The following is an 18,541-nucleotide window of genomic DNA, read 5'->3' as shown; positions in this document are numbered from 1 at the left end:
ATCCAAGCTCAGCTATTGATCTAAGTCCACTACATTCAGTTAGCATATTAACCTGTCATGAAAACTAAATCACGTGTTTGAGCTTTGTGCAGCACTGTAGTATAAAGATGGAATTGTAGTATAAAGATGGCAGTTTGTAAATGTGAAGGCCACTACTTAATTAAAAATTCAAAAGAAAGCTTAAGGAAAAACAAATCTCTGTCTCTTGTTGTTTGGATTCTAGTCTGCGAAAGGTTTGGTTTACATTTTCACAACAAAGATAATATACAGTTTCAGAAAAAATTGTCAAAATAGGTACCCCAGCTGTCATTGGGCTGTACCCTTTCAGAAAGTACACATTTTCACCTAAAGAGTTCATGAACCTTAGATCTAGGGGAGAGCGGGGTAAGTTGTCACATGGGTAAGTTCTGTTCATAACTCCAACACTAGAAGATCTATCTTAAAAATCAAATAGCCACTTTCTGTGACGACTTCTATAGTCGACTTTAAATGTGTTCACATGTGGTCAAGATCGCTCTAATCTGACGTTAGCACAATTTTCTTATTTTTTGGTTTAAAATGTAAAAAATGTGCACTTTAAATTTTATGCAATACAACCTTGCTAGGTATGAATTTTAAACATTATTATTTTGCACAAAATAGAGGAGACAATAACATGTATTTTGATACTTTAGCTGATGTGCTATGTTGAGCTAACCTTGAGATTTAGCCAACATTAGCACACATGTCTCAATGATTTTGGGGCAAGTTGTCACACGCTTTGCACACTGGAAATAGTTAGCCATGGGTTATTCTAAACACCGGGTTATTATAAACCCCCAGGTTAACGGAATACTGGGTTATCTGTTTCACATTCACACTGTTCGTACTTAACCAGGGGTTAAGAGAAAACCCTGGATATTCATAATCTGACGTTTCACACTGTGCATTCCTAAACCATAGGTCAGGTGTCTGATACCCTGCTTCTACGCCTGTCTGTACTAATTAAGCAACACTGAACACCTTGATTAGCAGCTTCAGCTGTGTTTAATCGTGGTCCTAACATTCTAACCCTGCTTTGTATCACACTGTGTGCGTTTGGCACCGGAATGCAAAAGAAGGGCTAGCAGGGTTTCATAACCCCGCGTTTAAATTACAAGTGTAAAACAATCCTAAACTTAGGGTTAAAAGCAGCGTTTAGAACGACGATAACCCAGGGTTAAGCGCATTATGAAAAGTTCTAGGGTTAAAGGCTGGGTCCACAATCTCTGAAAGCCAATGTTAACATTTGAAATCACCTAAACAAACACGCCCCTACCCCAATATAATCTGGACCTTCATTTGATAGACCCGCCCCACATATGCAACCCAGGCTTAGTAGACACTTACTGCTGATTGGCTACAAGTGTGTTTTTGTAGTTGGCCCGCCTCCCTTTTCCAAATTGTTTTTCAAAAATCACGCACCCCGCGTTTAATATTTCCAGATCTGGTTTAACCCTTAACTGTCGCCGTCCCGTACACGGGACACCTGTATTTACTTCAATATTGTTGAGGTAAATGATAATCTATCACTACAAACTATATATTGTTGGAAAGGTCTAAGCCTCTAGAATACATATTTCAGCAGTGTTTAATAAAATAAATTATGAAGGGAGAGTAATTGATTCATTTATGAAGAGAGTGCGCCTCAAAACATTAATATCCTGCTAAATGTCACTGTCTTGCCAGCGGGGCGCCTACGTTTACTTCAGTGTTTTCCATGTGAATTCTTATCCAATCATGACAAACTATATATCATTGGAAAGCTCTAAGAGTGTAGTTTTCATATATCCTCACCATTTTGGGAGAATATGACGTAGTAAGACTCAGTTTCTAAAATGTCACGGGCAAACATGTAGGCCCAATTTGATTTTACATATTTATAACACTAAACCCCTACTCTAAACCTAAAAAATCTTGATAAACTATATATCACTGGAAAGCTCTCAGAATGTAGTTTTCATATTTCAAGGTCATCTGATGATAGAAATAATGTAGTGACAGTTTTTAGTTACATGACCCCATCACCCATAGGAATCCATATTAACTTTATATATTCATAAGTCTAATATCATATTATAAATCTTCAAAAATGTTGACAAACTATATATCATTGGAAAGCTCCAAGACTGTAGTTTTCATATTTCAAAACATTTTAGCAGTAATAATAATGCAGTGACAGTTATTTATTAATTTGCAGCAAGAGTATACAGCAACCCGTTGACACCTAGTGGCCTTTGTTGGTAAAACGACAAAAAAAGTCACACAAACCTCATTTTTTGTGATTTTACCTTGAAAATTGAATCACAACAACTTGAGACTTATGGCTTCATTTTTGCATTATTTCTTTTTTGAAATCTTTACATTTTTATAGTTTTATTTATAAAATTAATATGTTATGGAATTATTTTTATTTATTAAAAGAAATTTAAACTGCTATAACATTTTTTCTGTTTAATATTTTCATATCCAGACACTTCACTGGAAAAACCTTAAATTGTCTTCTTTAAAACAAGACCAAGATTAGGCTTCTAGACAAAAAATGCCAGAGTTATATTAATTTAAATGTGCACATCAAATTTCCCCCACACACTTAAAAGGGGTGGGTGACAGCGTAGGGGTTAAATTAAAAAATTAAAATCAATAATCACAATTAAGTTGTGTTCTTATTTTTAGATAATCTAGTGTGACAAGTGAACATTCTCTATTCAACAGTCTACAACTCGGTAATGAAATAAGATATGAAAATGGAATGAATACAACATATACATACCACTGTGATGTATAATGCTCAATAAATGTTAGACAGTGTGAAAAGTGTGAAAACTTACCCCGCTCTCTCCTACTGTACATATACCAACATACAAGTATACATATCTGTACTTAAAGGCGGAGTCCACGATGTTTGAAAGGCAATGTTGATATTTGAAATCACCCAGACAAACACGCCCCTACCCCAATAGAATCTGGACCTTCTGTTGATTGACCCGCCCCACACATACGCAACCCGACCTTTGATTTGATTTGATTGGCTATAAGTGTGTTTTGGCAGTCGGCCTGTCTCCTTTTCCAACGCGTTTTTCAAACATCGTGGACTCCGCTTTTAAATGGTACATATTATTAGTGTTGGGGAAAGTTACTTTTAAAAGTAATGCATTACAATATTAAGTTACTCCCCAAAAAAGTAACTAATTACGTAAAAGTAATAATTATGTTTCTTTAAGTTACTTTTGCATTACTTTTACTTACTTGGCTGAGGCTTAAATCTTTTTCAGGCCTTGCAGATGTTTTTTATGATCACAAAAATGTCAAGCTCTAGCATGCCATCTCCGTAACTTAAACTCCCGCTCAGGTGCACAGAGTGCGTAATTCTACGTTAATATGTTCAGTTTAATTCAGTACATTATTTTATTTTTAAATGTAATTAATTAAACTGAAAAGTAACTCGCATTACTTTTTGTAAAAAAGTAACTCAAATATTTATGTGTTCATTTACTCGTAACTTCAGAAAAGTAATATTTTTACATAATGCACGTTACTTAATGCGTTACCCCAACACTGCATATTATGATCTTTTTAAAGGGTACAGCCCCAGTGAGAACTTGGGACCATTTTTGACTATTTTTTCTAACAGTAAATATACATATTGTATAAGCTAAAACCCTTCCATCTAATAGATATGATAGCAGAATCTTAAACTGTTGTGGACTGCGATTTGTGTAAAGACTCATGTAAATAAGCTGTCGGTGAGAGATTATAAGACATTTACAAGTTACAGGCTATGAAAATGATCACAAGATGAGTTAAAAAGCAACCTTGTGTAAGTATAATATTAACTCCTATGCCAGGCCTAAGCTTTTCATTAAAAGGTATTGCACAGAAGAGTAGTTTTACTACTCTATTTAAATTACCTTTGATAGTGATTGTTGCCCCTTCTGTATGATTTAAAAAATATCAAGTGCATGTTTATACTTTTAGGTGCTTCTTTTAGTTATCATGTTGACATTCATGCTATTGACCTTCCGCCTTCCTTCACGATGCCATAGAAGAACCTTTTCTGTCTAAATGGTTATTTAAAGCACCTTTAACCTATTCTGTTTCCCAAAAAGTTATTTAAGGTGATAAAAGGTTCTTCAGATTATAAAAATGTATTAAGGAAATGGTTCTTAGAACTATGGTTCTTTGAGAATCCAATAAAGGTTCCTCATAGGCATCGCAGTAAAGAACCTTTAAAGCACACCTTCTTTAAGAGTGTTCCTTCAAGTTGTAATATTGGATTTAGGCAATGCCATTAAATTGTCTCTGAAAGTTTGCATTTCAAGTGCCCAAAAAACGTCCTCTAGCTGACCCGAGGTCAGGTTTATTGATCATCCTTATACGAGTGAAGGTAATGTGATGAATTAGAGCTAGCGTTAAATTGGTACTTTATGGTAGACAACAACCAGAGCCTTTCTTATTTTGACACTTCCTACATGCTGTGATCTCAGTCTCACTCTTTTCTAAGTGTTGCCCAGGATGCAGCTCTCTTATGAGAAAGTATGCGGCACCATTGGCTGCCAAGCAATAGGGCCGTGAAGGGAAGCATCAAGTAGCTCAACCAGACATCAATCATCCTTCCAAGAGGAAGTCTTGGACTGCCTGACTTGCACTGGCAAAGGACTGAACACTACATCAGGGTCACCCATAAACTGTAAGGCAATAGATGTCTATTTGCCTGCACAGTGCTGGGAAAAGAAAACAATGCAAACTCTTAACAACAGTCAAATGCAATATGAATACATTAATAATTAATTATTTTTAATATTTAATAATGGTTTTGCATAATGAGCATATGATAAACATAGAACGATTTAGGAAAATGTTGGCTTTGTTTTGATTTATACGCCATAAGCACTTGTTATGCAGTACAAGTCCCATTTTGATATTCTCCATTCTTCATATTGTAAAATATTTATAAATTTAACCAATAGAAGTAACCTAATCTAAACAGGCACTTTTATCATGGATGTTTCTTCTGGCCGCAGAGTCAGATCTAATCCGGCGGCAATGATTGGCTGCCTGGCCCCGCGTGTGTGCAGCGTAGTAAATGCGGTGCTGGATGATACACCGCCCTCTTCTCTCCTCCAGCCAGCGGTCGTATGTAGCGGGCAGCCTGCTGGAAACGACATCCCTCGCTTACACATAACATGTGTATTCATCTAGAATCGTGAAACCGTCGTTGTCGCACGTCTATGTGATTTCCAGTTGTGCTAATGAGCCTGCTAGGTGGCTACAAGAAAAAGAGCAGTTACGATGGCTACGAATCTTTGCAGTTGGTCGATAGCAGCGGAGACTTCAGCACCGGGGGACGAAGCGGCGGAGGCGGTTTGACGGCGGTAACCCTTGGCAGCGCGAAGACAGGCCCGCCGCGACAGGACGACTACAGCACCATGGACAGCTCAGGTATGTGTACGTAGACAATGGGATGGCGCGTGCAGGCCAACCGCTTCGTCGTGTTGTATGCATGAAACAGAGCGTATGTGTTTTAGGCATGCTAAATGGCGATGGGAATGTTTAAGGCATCTTTCACGTCGTCTCGTCTGTGTGTGTGCTGTGTCATGATAATTTGTCAGAGTCAGCGTGGTCGCATTTTGTATTCCTGCAGCTCAACTGATTAGCGTCAGCAACGCCAAAAACACACGCTTAAAATGTACACGATATGCATTTTAAGTTGTTTCTGGATAAATCGCTGTCAGCTTGTCACTGTCATGTAGTTGGGTCTTGAATTAAGACTGCAGTTTGTGAGAAAGAGTTTAGAGGGACTGTTTACTGGGTTTACTGCTGCTTTGCTGCAGTGGTCTGGAATGAGAGCTGGCTTTTTACGAGGATGAGCTAGTGTCAAGTCTTTTAGTCTCAGCCGTTGCCTGCTTTAGTCTATAAAATATTTGTATTTGTGTGTGGGGTATAAGAGAGCGAAATGTAACATTTCATACTCAATAGACTATATTTTGATGTGCATGGGATTTGTAATGTACTGTAGGATCAAATTGTCTCAGAGCACCATTATAATCTTTTTTTTTTAATAAACTATAACAATGATAAATGTATTTCTAATGCAAGCCTGGATGCTTTTGTTTTGTGCATTGTATTGGAAAGTAGATGAATTCATACATTTAGAAAGGCATTCTAAAATATTTAAAGGGACACTCCCCTTATTTTGAAAATATGCTCATTTTCCAGCTCCTCTAGAGTTAAACATTTGATTCTTACCGTTTTGAAATCAATTCAGCTGATCTCCGGGTCTGGCGCTAGTACTTTTAGCATAGCTTAGCACAATCCATTGAATCGGATTAGACCATTAGCATTGTGCTAAAAAATAACCAAAGAGTTTAGATATTTTTCCTATTTAAAACTTGACTCTTCTGTAGTTACATCGTGTACTAAGACCAACAGAAAATTTAAAGCTGTGATTTTGTAGGCAGATATGGCTAGGAACTATACTCTTAAAGTGGCGTAATAATCAGTGACTTGGCGTAGTGATATTACGCACTGCCTGAAAATAGTCTCCTTGGTTACTTTCAATGGCAGGGCACTATTTTCGGGCAGTGCGTAATATCACTACGCCTGCTGCAGCCATGTTACATCAGCAAAGTCCTTGATTCTTACGCCAGAATGAGAGTATAGTCATAACCATATCTGCCTAGAAAATCACAACTTTTTTCTGTTGGTTTTAGTACACAAAGTTAGGTCTTGTAACAAGACACACAAGTGCACAATTATTCGCACAAACACACACAGGGCGCTGCATGTCACAGGCTCTCAGTGACTCACAGGTGTAGGTTTAAAGAAGAATTAAATAGTGCTATGAAAAATGTGTCACGAACCCATGCTTTATATTTCGCATCCACGTACACAATGTAACTACAGAAGAGTCAAGTTTAAATAGGAAAAATATTGAAACTCTTTGGATGTTTTTTGCGCGATGCTAGTGGTCTGGTCAGATTCGGTGGATTGTGCTGAGCTATGCTGAGGGTGCTGGCGCCGGACCCGGAGATCGGCTGAATGGGTTCCAGAACCGTAAGAATCAAATGTTTGACACAATGGGAGCTGGAGAATGAGCGTATTTTCAGAAAAAGTGGAATGTCCCTTTAATCAAATAAATAATAACACACCATTCATTTAGCTTCATAATAATTCACTCGAAATATTAAAAGAGTTTTGAATTGTTGTTGGTTGAAAAATAGCATTAGCTTTGTTTCGGCCTGGAGGTGATCTATAATTGAAAAGTCAGTTAGGTCTTGTAACAAGACACACAAGTGCACAATTTTTCGCACAAACACACACAGGGGGCTGCATGTCACAGGCTCTCAGTGACTCACAGGTGTAGGTTTAAAGAAGAATTAAATAGTGCTATGAAAAATGTGTCAGGAACCCATGCTTTATATTATGCATCCATTGATCTAATTCAATCATTGTGACCGGAAAATGTTAACATAAATGGACGTTTTGTAAAATAAAAACATCAACATGTCTCTGTGACACACAAACAAGTGTTCTTGCATTCTTTGTGGGTTCAAAAGGACATTGGTAGGAGTTTAGAGTCTCTGTGCTCTGTCAGCCTTGCACTTTGAAGTCAGTTGCACCCCTGTGTATTTGCTCATTCTCCTCTGTACCTTAATGGCAAGTCTGACAGGAAGCCCACTCTCTCTGGCCCACTATTAAAGCAATGCCAGGCCACCCAGCTCTGCTAGCAACAACAACAAGTGGGTTCTTTACCGTTTCAAAGTATTCAAAATCAAAGTATTACCACATTATGTACTTTTTTCTTTTGCGTGATGTTACGAGAAATCAGTGGCTATTAAATGACTGACAGAGTTCATTCAACGCTATCTCATGAGAATTCGTACATATTTTACGAGTTGGCTAATTCATATTAATTCATACAACCACATTTGTAAGTTTTTGAATGATTTGCCTGGACCCCTGTGATGTTGGGGTTAGGTGCGGGGTTAGGGGTTGGGTTTCGTTGTTGTTTTTTGTATGAGAATCGTAGGTTTTTGCACTAATAACTTCATATGAATTTATACGAATTAGCCAACTTGTAAAATATGTACGAATTCTGATGAGATCAGGCTGGTTCATCATATTCACTAAAACAGCCATAGTTAATAAATATATTTGTAATTTACTAATTATATTAATTATGTATTTTTGAGCAAAATAATGTTTCAGAAAAAGTAGTAGTCGACCGATAGTGGATTTTACAGATACCGATAATTAGGTTGGTCCATACCGATACCGATAACCGATTCATCGACAGAAAACAAACATGACATTCGAAGTGAAACAGTGCTGAAATGTTTACAAAAGTAATAAAACTAAACCATGAAAATGTGCTAAATTTATTCAATGGATAAATAAAAATGTATTATATTAATAAGTATTGAAGTAAATATTTCTGTGAAATATTCCCACAGGTAACATTGAAATTACACAAATGTATATTATATGTGTAGTCTTGTACTATATTTGCTTTTGTTTTAACACTAATGATTATCTTATCAAAATAACAAAAGATGCATTGCAGTGATAACAAAAAGAACTGAAATCAGATTTTGATTTGTTGCTTATGTTAATCTAGCCAACAGCTGCATATAGTTTTTTTTATTTTTAACTAAAAGGGATAGTTCGGACAAAAATGATAGTAAACCCATGATTTACTCACCCCGAAACCGTCCGAGATGCATATGTCCATCATTTTTCAGAGTCAGACTAACACATTTTCAGTTATTTTAGAAAATGTCTTATATCATTCAGCAGCTAAACAGTAAAGTTATGGGGTCCACCTCCTTCAAGTACAAAAAATTGCATATATCCTTCCCCAAAGAAATCCAAACGGCTCCTGGATGATATACAAAGGTCTTCTGAGGGTAATCCGTGCAGTGTTGTTGTAAAAATATCCATATTTAAAACTTTATAAATGAAAATAACTAGCTTCCGGTAGCGCCGCCATCTTAATCGCGTCAGCATTAAAGGTAAGAGCGTACGCAGTTTACGGAGGTTTCTCTGCTGCTGCTCTGTGCCCTCGCTCTCCGCATTTGTCATACGTCACTAAGAAAAGTGCGTACACTACGCTGATACTCTCTCCTGAATACAGAGGAGTGATGGCGGCATTACCGGAAGCTAGTTATTTTCGTTTATAAAGTTTTAAATATGGATATTTCTACAACAACACCGCACAGATTACCCTCAGAAGACCTCTAAGCATTGGATTTTTGCCATCAAAACAGATAAATTAAACTAAAAAAATCAACTGATTAATCGGTCTTTCTAAAAAAAGCATTGTAAAATATCAATACTTTTATGATGTATAATATGGTGTGTTTTTTTTGTCTGTCATCAATAACAAAAAGCATACAGGCTTGAATTAATGTGCAAATTCATGTAAATAAACACAGACTTTAATAGATGAAACATCTTTCAAACAGGAAGTGTTTTGAGTTTTCGTATACTACAGTAAACAATGCATTTATATATAAATATCAGTCACTATAGACGGGTTGCAGGTTTACAAACATTACAGAGTGCGCGCGCATCCAGGAGGCAGAAAGCCCGCTTGGTGAGCTGATCCGCTACTGCAACAACCTTAATTATTAAAGCGTTCTTTATTGTTTGTATATAAATAAAACTTAATTTTAGTTGTATCTGTTTTTCTGTCTTTATTTTTGCAGTGTTACTGTGATACATGTATGAATTATAATGTTAGGCTAGTAACGTAATAGTCGCATCTATTGTCATTTTTGACAATAAAAATAACAAGTATGCACTTTTGGAGCACAACTTCTCGTCATGTAGATCCGGTCGTGATGCGCCAGCTGACCCCACGCAATACGTCATGATGTCAAGAGGTCACAGAGGACGAACGCGAAACTCCGTTTATAAAGTTTTAAAGTTTTACAAGCGTCTTGAAAGAGGACCTTTCCTATATTGTTGTATGTCAACTGATACTAATTAATGTCTTTGTGGCAGTTTATTGTTTAAAATGGTCCGCAAATGTGCGTTTTATATATGCAACACGTGACCTCCCTACGTCACTACGCATTTTTGTTAGGTCGCGCTGGACCGGACCTAGACGAAAAGTTGTGGTTTAAAAGTACATATTTTTTATTTTTCTTGTCAAAAATTACAATCGTTTCGCTAGATAAGACCCTTATGCCTCGTTTGGGATTGTTTATAGTCCTTTGAAACTCCGTTGAAAAAAACTGTTAAGTGTTGAGTTAAGTATTAAATGTTGGGCTCTATTAAAGTCCATTAAAATTAGAAAAATTCATGTTTTTCTCAAAAAACATAATTTCTTCTCGACTGAACAAAGAAAGACATCAACATTTTGGATGACATGGTGGTGAGTAGGTTGTCTGGATTTTTCTTTTAAGAAAATGGACTAATCCTTTAACATCAGGCACTGACTCTGTTGGTACTATTTTCCACGCAACAAATCCTTGGCATTTTGACTTACAGACACTGCTACTAGCCTACAACACAATGCACGTCTCTTCTTTCTGCCTCTCGGTTGCGCACGCAACCAGTTTATGACGTCGCCGTGCAACCCATCTATATGTTTAGTAATTAGTTTTACAGATATGGTCACAATTATTTAAGTTTAAAGAGTTATGTGAGATAATTCAGAAAATTTTGACATTTTACATAATGTTTATTTTCGAGGATTTTGTCCCTTTCTATATAATTATGATAAAAACTGATATAGGTTTGTAGCTCAATTTGTGGTACAGTTGGTTTGTCTGAATGGATAAGCAAATATATAACAGCAAATATGTAAAAGTAAAGTCTATGAATTGATAAGTTCAGAAGCTGTAGCAGAGTGACTCCAAGTTTGACTCTCACTGATAGATGTAGTTTTTACCACCCCAATCTGTCTGCCTGCCTGTTTCCCTTTGTTTTACCAGTAATCCCCCTAGAAACTCTACTTCCCATGATCCTTCACGCTCCCTCACCTGTTCCATATTTGTCATTATCCTCACCTGCCAGCCATCATCCTCATAACTTCCATTGTATTTAAGCTCCCCTGTTTTCACCAGTCTTTTTTGTTCTTGTTGATGTTAGGTGGGTCTGTGTAACCCTGCTTGCTGTGTTTAAGTAGCATTATTAAAGTTTACATTTATTTTGGAGTTGTCCTCATCTCCTACATCCTCCACCACACATAATTGCCAATGTATGGTAACCCATACTTGTAGTGGTTCTGCATTTAACCCATCCAGTGAGTAGTTGCTGTAGGCAGCCATTCACTGCACTGCCTGGGTGCAATTGGGGAAAGGTGCCTGCACCACAGTTGCTTCCTGCTGACCATAAGAATTAAACCAGTGACCTTTAGGTTGCAAGCATGACTCTTTAAATATTAGGCCATTTGGTTGTGGTTTTATATGGTGGATGTTTAATCCAGATGTTTAATATTTTCCTCTTTTTATTTTGCTTATACGCAAAACCCATATTATTTAATGCACATTAAGCTTGCATAGCATCTGTGTAGCATTTATGATTACTGAGGTTATTTATGAGGGCTTTCTAAGTTTCATTAATGTATTAAAGCATCCAGGTTTAGGGTTTGTGGACCAGCTTTGCTTTGTAGTGTATATAGTAAAGAATGGAGGTATTTTCCAATTTTGTAATTTTCAGTGATTCCTGCTTGTACTGCAGCATGAGACATCCACATTATTGATGTTTAATGTTTGTCTGTTGCATGGTATATTATTATTATTTTATTTTTTTTGCAGTGTTGCATTAGCATGCTCACCAAGTCATTGCATGTTATATTCATGCGGTCCATCACTAGTCATTGCATGTCATTGCATGTTATATTCATGCGGTCCATCACTAGTCATTTCGGTCCATCACTAGTCTTGTGACATTGTGTGTTTGTGGTGGCCCATCTGCATGTGTGTTGTAAGATATAAATTCTGCTCATTTGAAGGCCCTTCATCTTCAGATATGGACGGGAACTACGGAGGGGGACTTTTTGATATGGTTAAAGGAGGTGCTGGAAAGTTCTTCAGCAACATTAAGGACAACCTAAAAGACACTATCAAAGACACCTCAACCAAGGTTATGAATCAAGTAGCCACGTAAGTCCTCAATGTTTTTCTCAATTTGTTTATGTGTTTCAAGTGTGTGCGTCTCAAGTTTAACCTATTCTGAACATGTAAAGTGTTTTCTTGTAGGGATAGGGTTTTGTTTAACATAAATATGTTGCCATTTTAATTAGCTATTTAAATGGAATTGATGTGGTACAGTGTGTGGTACTGTAGGTTTGACTTGTGGATCCGAAATGCCCCTATTTGGGTGGCAGCAAAAACATGCTGTTTTTGTGTCTGTACCTTTAAATGCAAATGAGCTACTGTTTCTCACTACCTTACCAAAAAAGACAGTGAGCGCTTTCAGTTAATCTGATTTCTGTGAACGGGTCAATGACGTGACGTTAATTATTTTGTGTCCGTATGGTTGAATTTAGCGTTGGGCGATATATTCAAGTGCATTTTCAAGTGCTAGAAGGAGTCCATGCCATGCGCTTTCATATGCGAGCAAGAGTCCAAGATGCGCGCATTAAGTCCAGGTGCATGTGAGAATGAATCTGCGTGTGTTACAAGCTCTCTCGCGCAAAGTGAATCCCACAAACCCTCTAATGCGAGGAAAAGCACGGAATGTGCATGTTAATGTGAAACTATGATGATAATAATATTAATCATTGCCAACTATCGTCATAAAAGCCCACTATTGGCTGTATGTCTGATACACGTCGATACACGATACTATTGTCTATCGGCACAACCATAGTTCAATTAAATGTAAAAGGGTTAAAATTTCAAAATAAATTTGCAGATTACTTGCATACATTCTCTTTTTCGAGGACCAAGTCTAAAATTTCTGGTTTTATTTTATTTTGAAAGAATATTTGGGGGATAATTGTAAAAATGTCAATGTGGTGTAACCGGTCTGTCAATTGGTGTAACTAGTATTTTTTAAAATAAAAAACTATAAATATATTTATTAAAAATGTGGAATAAAATATAATCATCTAGTTCAGTGATATATGATTTTTTTTACATACATTTTTACATAATTTGTCAAAGATTATTTAGAAAACAGAGCTGTTTTCAGCATATGTCAAGACAAATATTACAAAAAAGGAATTAAAATTTACATTTAGAAATAACTAAAAAATGATACTGATTGATGATCAGTTGGCGGTTACACCATTTGACATTTTCAGGTCCATTCAGTCTTAACTTTCATAAAAATGGTGCAAATGTATTTTTTTTTGCATAAAATTAACATAAATACACTATGTGCATTGAAATAAACCTGATGCGTGCTTTTAAAACGTGATAAAAGTTTTTTAAAGATTTTTGATTTTTTTCATCTTGCCAAACCGTTTTTGTCTCTGACCTGAACACAGTCTGAGACAATAGTATCTCACTATTACGATATTGTGGACAGTGTACAACTCGCTGAGGGCAGATGCAGGCCTGTCAGTCAGTGGCCGTGGGCGGAGCTTCATCAGTGTGACATCACATTAACAAGAAAATCAAAACAGCATGTCTAATTAACTCTTACCACGTCAAAAAAAAAATAAATTTTTCTTCTATAAATATATAAACTTACAATACATCAAATGAAAGAACAGACCCTCTGCTTTCAAACAAACGAAAAAGAAAAAAGGTTTCATCCTATCTTCATTTGTTCTCTTTTATCACATCTCAAAAATGGGTAGGTTTCTTCAAAAGTACCAAATTTTGATAAACTAAGATAATTGCATTTTTGTAAAGGACTTTTGTTAGCGATCAGATTCAGAGCGATGATCAAAACATACACAGAGTTTTCTGTTTTTGAATCATAATATAGATTGCTGTAAAAACTGGCAGGAAGCGTTTTCTCTTAATTGACAAAATAACTTGTCATTGGTGGGGAAAGAGTTTAAAAAGAAGGAGTGAGTAGATTATTATTGTAGGGTGGTTGTGTTCACACTGCCAACACACATTTATGTCCAAACACCTTGTAAAACTGGATTTTGCGTAACAGGTGCTCTTTGTGCATTGTTTTACGTGTAATAATGTTATTAGGCTTGTGTCGGGGTTAGATTAAAGGGTAGGGATAAAATATCATTAGCCTGATAGTAAACCAATCAAAATCTATGAAATGTTCAGAAACACAAGTGGTGTGTCTGTGTACTGATTTGATGTACATTATAGGGACAATTTTTTTTTACTAAAACCTGACATATTCTACATTTTGAAACTTGACATATTCAGACTAAATAATATTTTCATAGCTCACTATACAAGAAGTCAAAGCCCTCATAGTGATAGAAATAACCAGATGTGTGTTTGCATGTGTTAGTATACCTATAAGAATGCATATGGGCACACTTTTTTCTTTACTTTGTGACATAATTGTAACATGGGATGATGTATGCTGGAGCTACAGTGCAATGGTGGAAAAAGGAATAATAGAAAATAAAGAAAGAAAACGTACTTATGTATGTAAACAATGGGGTAAAGGGCACTCTAAAGACAACAAATTATGTTTTGTTGGATACAGCCGAAGGCCCCGGTTTACACTTTGTCACAGCTGTCTTACAGTTGGATGCAATATCCAAAGGACTCTAATAAAGAATTGCAGTAGCTGAGGATCCGGAAATCCTCAACTATTCAATGTGCATTTATCACTTAGCTGAAAGGAAAGCATTTAGACATTAATGAGAAGGCACAGCATGAAGCACTTATGTAATGTTACAATTTACCTCTGAGTGACCCATCAGGTCAACCTGCAGTATACTAACACACCATGTTGTTTTTTAAAGGGATAGTTCACCAAAAACTACAAATTTTGTCATCATTCACTCATCCTCATGTTGTTCTAAATCTGTAGGAGTTTCTTTATTGTGTTGAACACAAAAGAAGATATTCTGATAAATGATAGGAAGCACACAGTTGACGATACCCATTGACTTCAATGGTAATTGTTTTTCCTACTATGGAAGTCAATGGATACCATCAACTGTGTGGTTGTCAGATTATTTGTTTTTGTCTATTGTTGTGACCTAGATAAGTATCAGGTTCACATACTTTTTCCTTGCCACTGTATATATTATCTCTATGGATATACTGTAATGCATGTTATTGCTGTTAATATTGACTTTCAATGTATATGTGTGTACTTTAGATATACAAAAGGAGAGTTGGACATTGCCTACATCACAACACGCATCATTGGTGAGTTAATTAATGTAAATCAGTCTTTCTTTAGTGGAATGCAGCAGTTTAAAAGCTTAGTTTACCAAAAGCGCTCATACAGTAGAAGAATTCGTGTTGGCCACATACTGGATATTGCTACCAAGATCTCTCCTAATTGTCTCTTCTGTCTGCTAGTGATGTCATATCCTGCTGAAGCAGTGGAGATGGGCTACAGGAACCACACAGAGGATATCCGCTCATTCCTGGACTCACGGCATGCCGACCACTACACTGTTTTCAACCTGTCACAGAGGAACTATCGGGGAGCCAAGTTCTCCAACAGAGTGAGCATTATGCTTTAAACTTTCTGACTTCAAAAGCAAATACTTTCATTTTTCATTACTGGTCACCTTGCAAACTACAGATTTACTGTAAAGTTAGTTCAACAGTTTAAGACTTTTTAAAGTCAAAGTCAAATCCAAATTTCCCCGACATTTGTGTAGCATACTGTACTAGCATAAATTATAGGATAGTTAATTTATATCAATTAATCATAAAATGGCCCTTATATGTCACTAGACATTAAGAAATAATTTTCATTTCAAATACTTTTATCACTGACAACAGTGGTCTGGTTAGGATATTGTCATTTAAAAAGTGGAGTTGCAGCCCTCAATTGATGTTTATGTTGTCATTTTGTGTATTGGCCACCAGTTGTGTGATTGCAGTACCAGTTTTAGCCACAATCCTACATACTGTTCCTTTAAATAACTTTTAGGATTAACTGCATGACTCAACTATTTCCAGCTTATTATGACTTATAATCTACTTTAGTTATAAAGGACATCAGGGTTCATTTTGGCATAATTTATTCTTATTTATTTAAGGGTCTGACTTTAATATAAATTTACTTGATATATACTTTTGAAGATTTTAACATGAATCCCCTGCTCTTTAGAAACATTTGACTGTTTCTCTTATTGTGTTCTTCTCTTGTTTTATAATTTACATAAATGTGCCTAGTAGTCTTGTTTTCCTGACATTTCAGATTTTATACACAGTTATCTACAGTGGCGGTCGGTGACTTTTTCGAGGGCACACAATGCGAAGCTCGTCAAAATATGTATTTAGCCCGTCGTGTGTGGCTCGTCATGTCAAAATAAGTGTTTGGGGCATCATGTGAACCTTTGTGCACCACACGTCATGTCAAAATACGAGCCTGCTGCAAATGCCTCAAAGGTGTTTATGAAAAAAGAGACACTTGTGTTTACCAGGTACTCGCGTGTAATCAGAGTTTACTGCTAAAGCAACACTATGTAGTTTCCATGTAAAACTGACTTACAGCTCTCCCCATGTGGTTGAAAAGCGCAACAGTGCCTGGTATTAGACACTCTTCTGCAGGCAGGGGGAGGGGCGGGGCTGTGTTTCCTACCCTCCACCGCCACTTTCAGAGTGTGCTTGTAGCAGCTAGGAAGCTGCTCAGGTTGCAGCAACAGTACAATTTGTCCAGTTAAGAATTGTTCTATCACTGAAATAATTTTAGAGACATTATTTAAAGGTAAAAAAAACTACATATTGTTGCTTTAAGTTAGTGGGTCTCATTCACTAAGCATGCGTACAGATGTTTTAACCTATAAATTTTGATTCAACAAAAACTTTCATACTAAAATTTATTTTAAATGTATGCAAAAATGTAAGAACAACTTAGACCACATGTGCGCAATAATCATGAACAAGGAAAAATATATAAAATATATAACACAGATATGTATTATTGGATTCTTTTTCCTTGTTCATGATTATTGCGCACTTGTGGTTAGGGCTGTCACGATTATGAAATTTGGCTGACGGTAATTGCCTAATAAATTATGACGATTATGACAATTAATTGCCTGTTTTTGACTTTTGCCGGATATGATGATTAATTGTCTATTTTATTGCTTTGACATTTAATTCTCATATATTTTGTTTGTTCATGAAATAATTTTCATACATTGTTGTGATTATTTAAATTAAATCTAGGTTTACCTAGCAGTGAATATTAATACACATAACACATATATTTAAAAGTAATTATTTAATGATAAATAGTTCATACTGCTTATCAAAGTTCCGCAGCATTTCTTTAAATGCTCTTTTTTCCCCACTGTGTTGAATGGATTTGCAATGTATCGCATTACACTGTCATTTAAGGAACGCCATCTAATACCATCTCGTTCATACAGGCGCTACAGCTCCCCCTTCTGTTTTTTAGAGAGTTGTGCAATCATTGCGGTGATTTGAAATCATCGCGATGAGGTCAAACAATTGCGATAAGACGATTATTTAATCATTGTGACAGCCCTACTTGTGGTTGTTCTTACGTTTTTGCATACATTTAAAATAAATTTTAGTATGAAAGTTTTTGTTAAATCATGATTTGTAAGTTAAAAGAACCGTACGCACATTTTACAAACAGATTTGTGCATATGCATGCTTAGTGAATGTGACCCAGTGTCTTGCGGGTATTACGCGAACGTGAGTGTCTCTTTTATCATAAACCCTTTTGACGTGTTTGCAGCAGGCATGTATTTTGACATGACGCATAAAGCACATATAGCACCGAACACATTTTTTTAAGAACACAAACATTTCAGTGAAAAGGGTATATACAAAAATACAAAAATAACATAGACTATAAAAGAGCAGATAGAACCAACAATCAAAATAAATAAAACAATGCATAAATGCAAGCAAAAATACATGTATAAATAAAATATAATAATAATGAAAATAAAGAAAACAAAAGGCCTTGCTAAATCACACTAACTTAAATGTATTAAACAAATACACAGTTTTGCAGCTTTTTTGTTTGTACTCTCCTTAAAGGTCCCATTTTTTCTGTGTTTTTGAAGCTTTGATTGTGTTTACAGTGTGCAATATAACATGTGTTCATGTTTTACGTGTAAAAAAACGCATTATTTTTCACAAAATGTTTTTATCTGTATAGCGCTGTTTTCACTGTCCTAAAAATGGGCTGATGTTTTCCTTGTACTATGAAGTTCCTCCTTCAGAAATACGTAACGAGTTCTGATTGTGTAGTTTGTTTAGTGTGTTGTGATTTGACAGCAGCTTAGCTTGCCGTTAGCTTGGCGACTGACGTATTCGTGTGGGTGGAGTTTAGTCAGAAAACCGTTTTACTGACGTCATTAAAGCAGGAAGTAGAGGGCTGTAGTCCAAACCGGACGTTCGCTGTAGGCTTTGAAAGGCGAATTCTGTTATATTCCGATATATTAAAATATATCGCCTGTCAGTGAACT

At 36.2% G+C, this 18,541-nt stretch overlaps 1 protein-coding gene across 4 annotated transcripts in view; it reads left to right on the top strand.

Moving 5' to 3' along the window:
• dnajc6 (DnaJ (Hsp40) homolog, subfamily C, member 6) overlaps positions 1-18,541 on the top strand; it is a 45,963-nt gene that overhangs the window by 1,280 nt on the left and 26,142 nt on the right. For 2 of the 4 annotated variants that reach the window (XM_055212593.2, XM_055212591.2), the window contains exons 1-4: positions 5,043-5,460; positions 11,984-12,134; positions 15,232-15,281; positions 15,438-15,586. In XM_055212593.2, coding sequence (XP_055068568.1) covers positions 5,271-5,460; positions 11,984-12,134; positions 15,232-15,281; positions 15,438-15,586 — 540 coding nt within the window. In that variant the 5' untranslated portion in view covers positions 5,043-5,270. Of the gene's footprint in view, positions 1-5,042; positions 5,461-11,983; positions 12,135-15,231; positions 15,282-15,437; positions 15,587-18,541 lie in introns of those variants that run through there. The other 2 variants (XM_055212594.2, XM_055212592.2) reach the window with 2 other exon arrangements.

The sequence above is a fragment of the Misgurnus anguillicaudatus genome, chromosome 8 (assembly GCF_027580225.2).
Source record: "Misgurnus anguillicaudatus chromosome 8, ASM2758022v2, whole genome shotgun sequence".
Taxonomy (NCBI): domain Eukaryota; kingdom Metazoa; phylum Chordata; class Actinopteri; order Cypriniformes; family Cobitidae; genus Misgurnus; species Misgurnus anguillicaudatus.
This window is presented reverse-complemented; position numbering and strand designations above follow the sequence as displayed.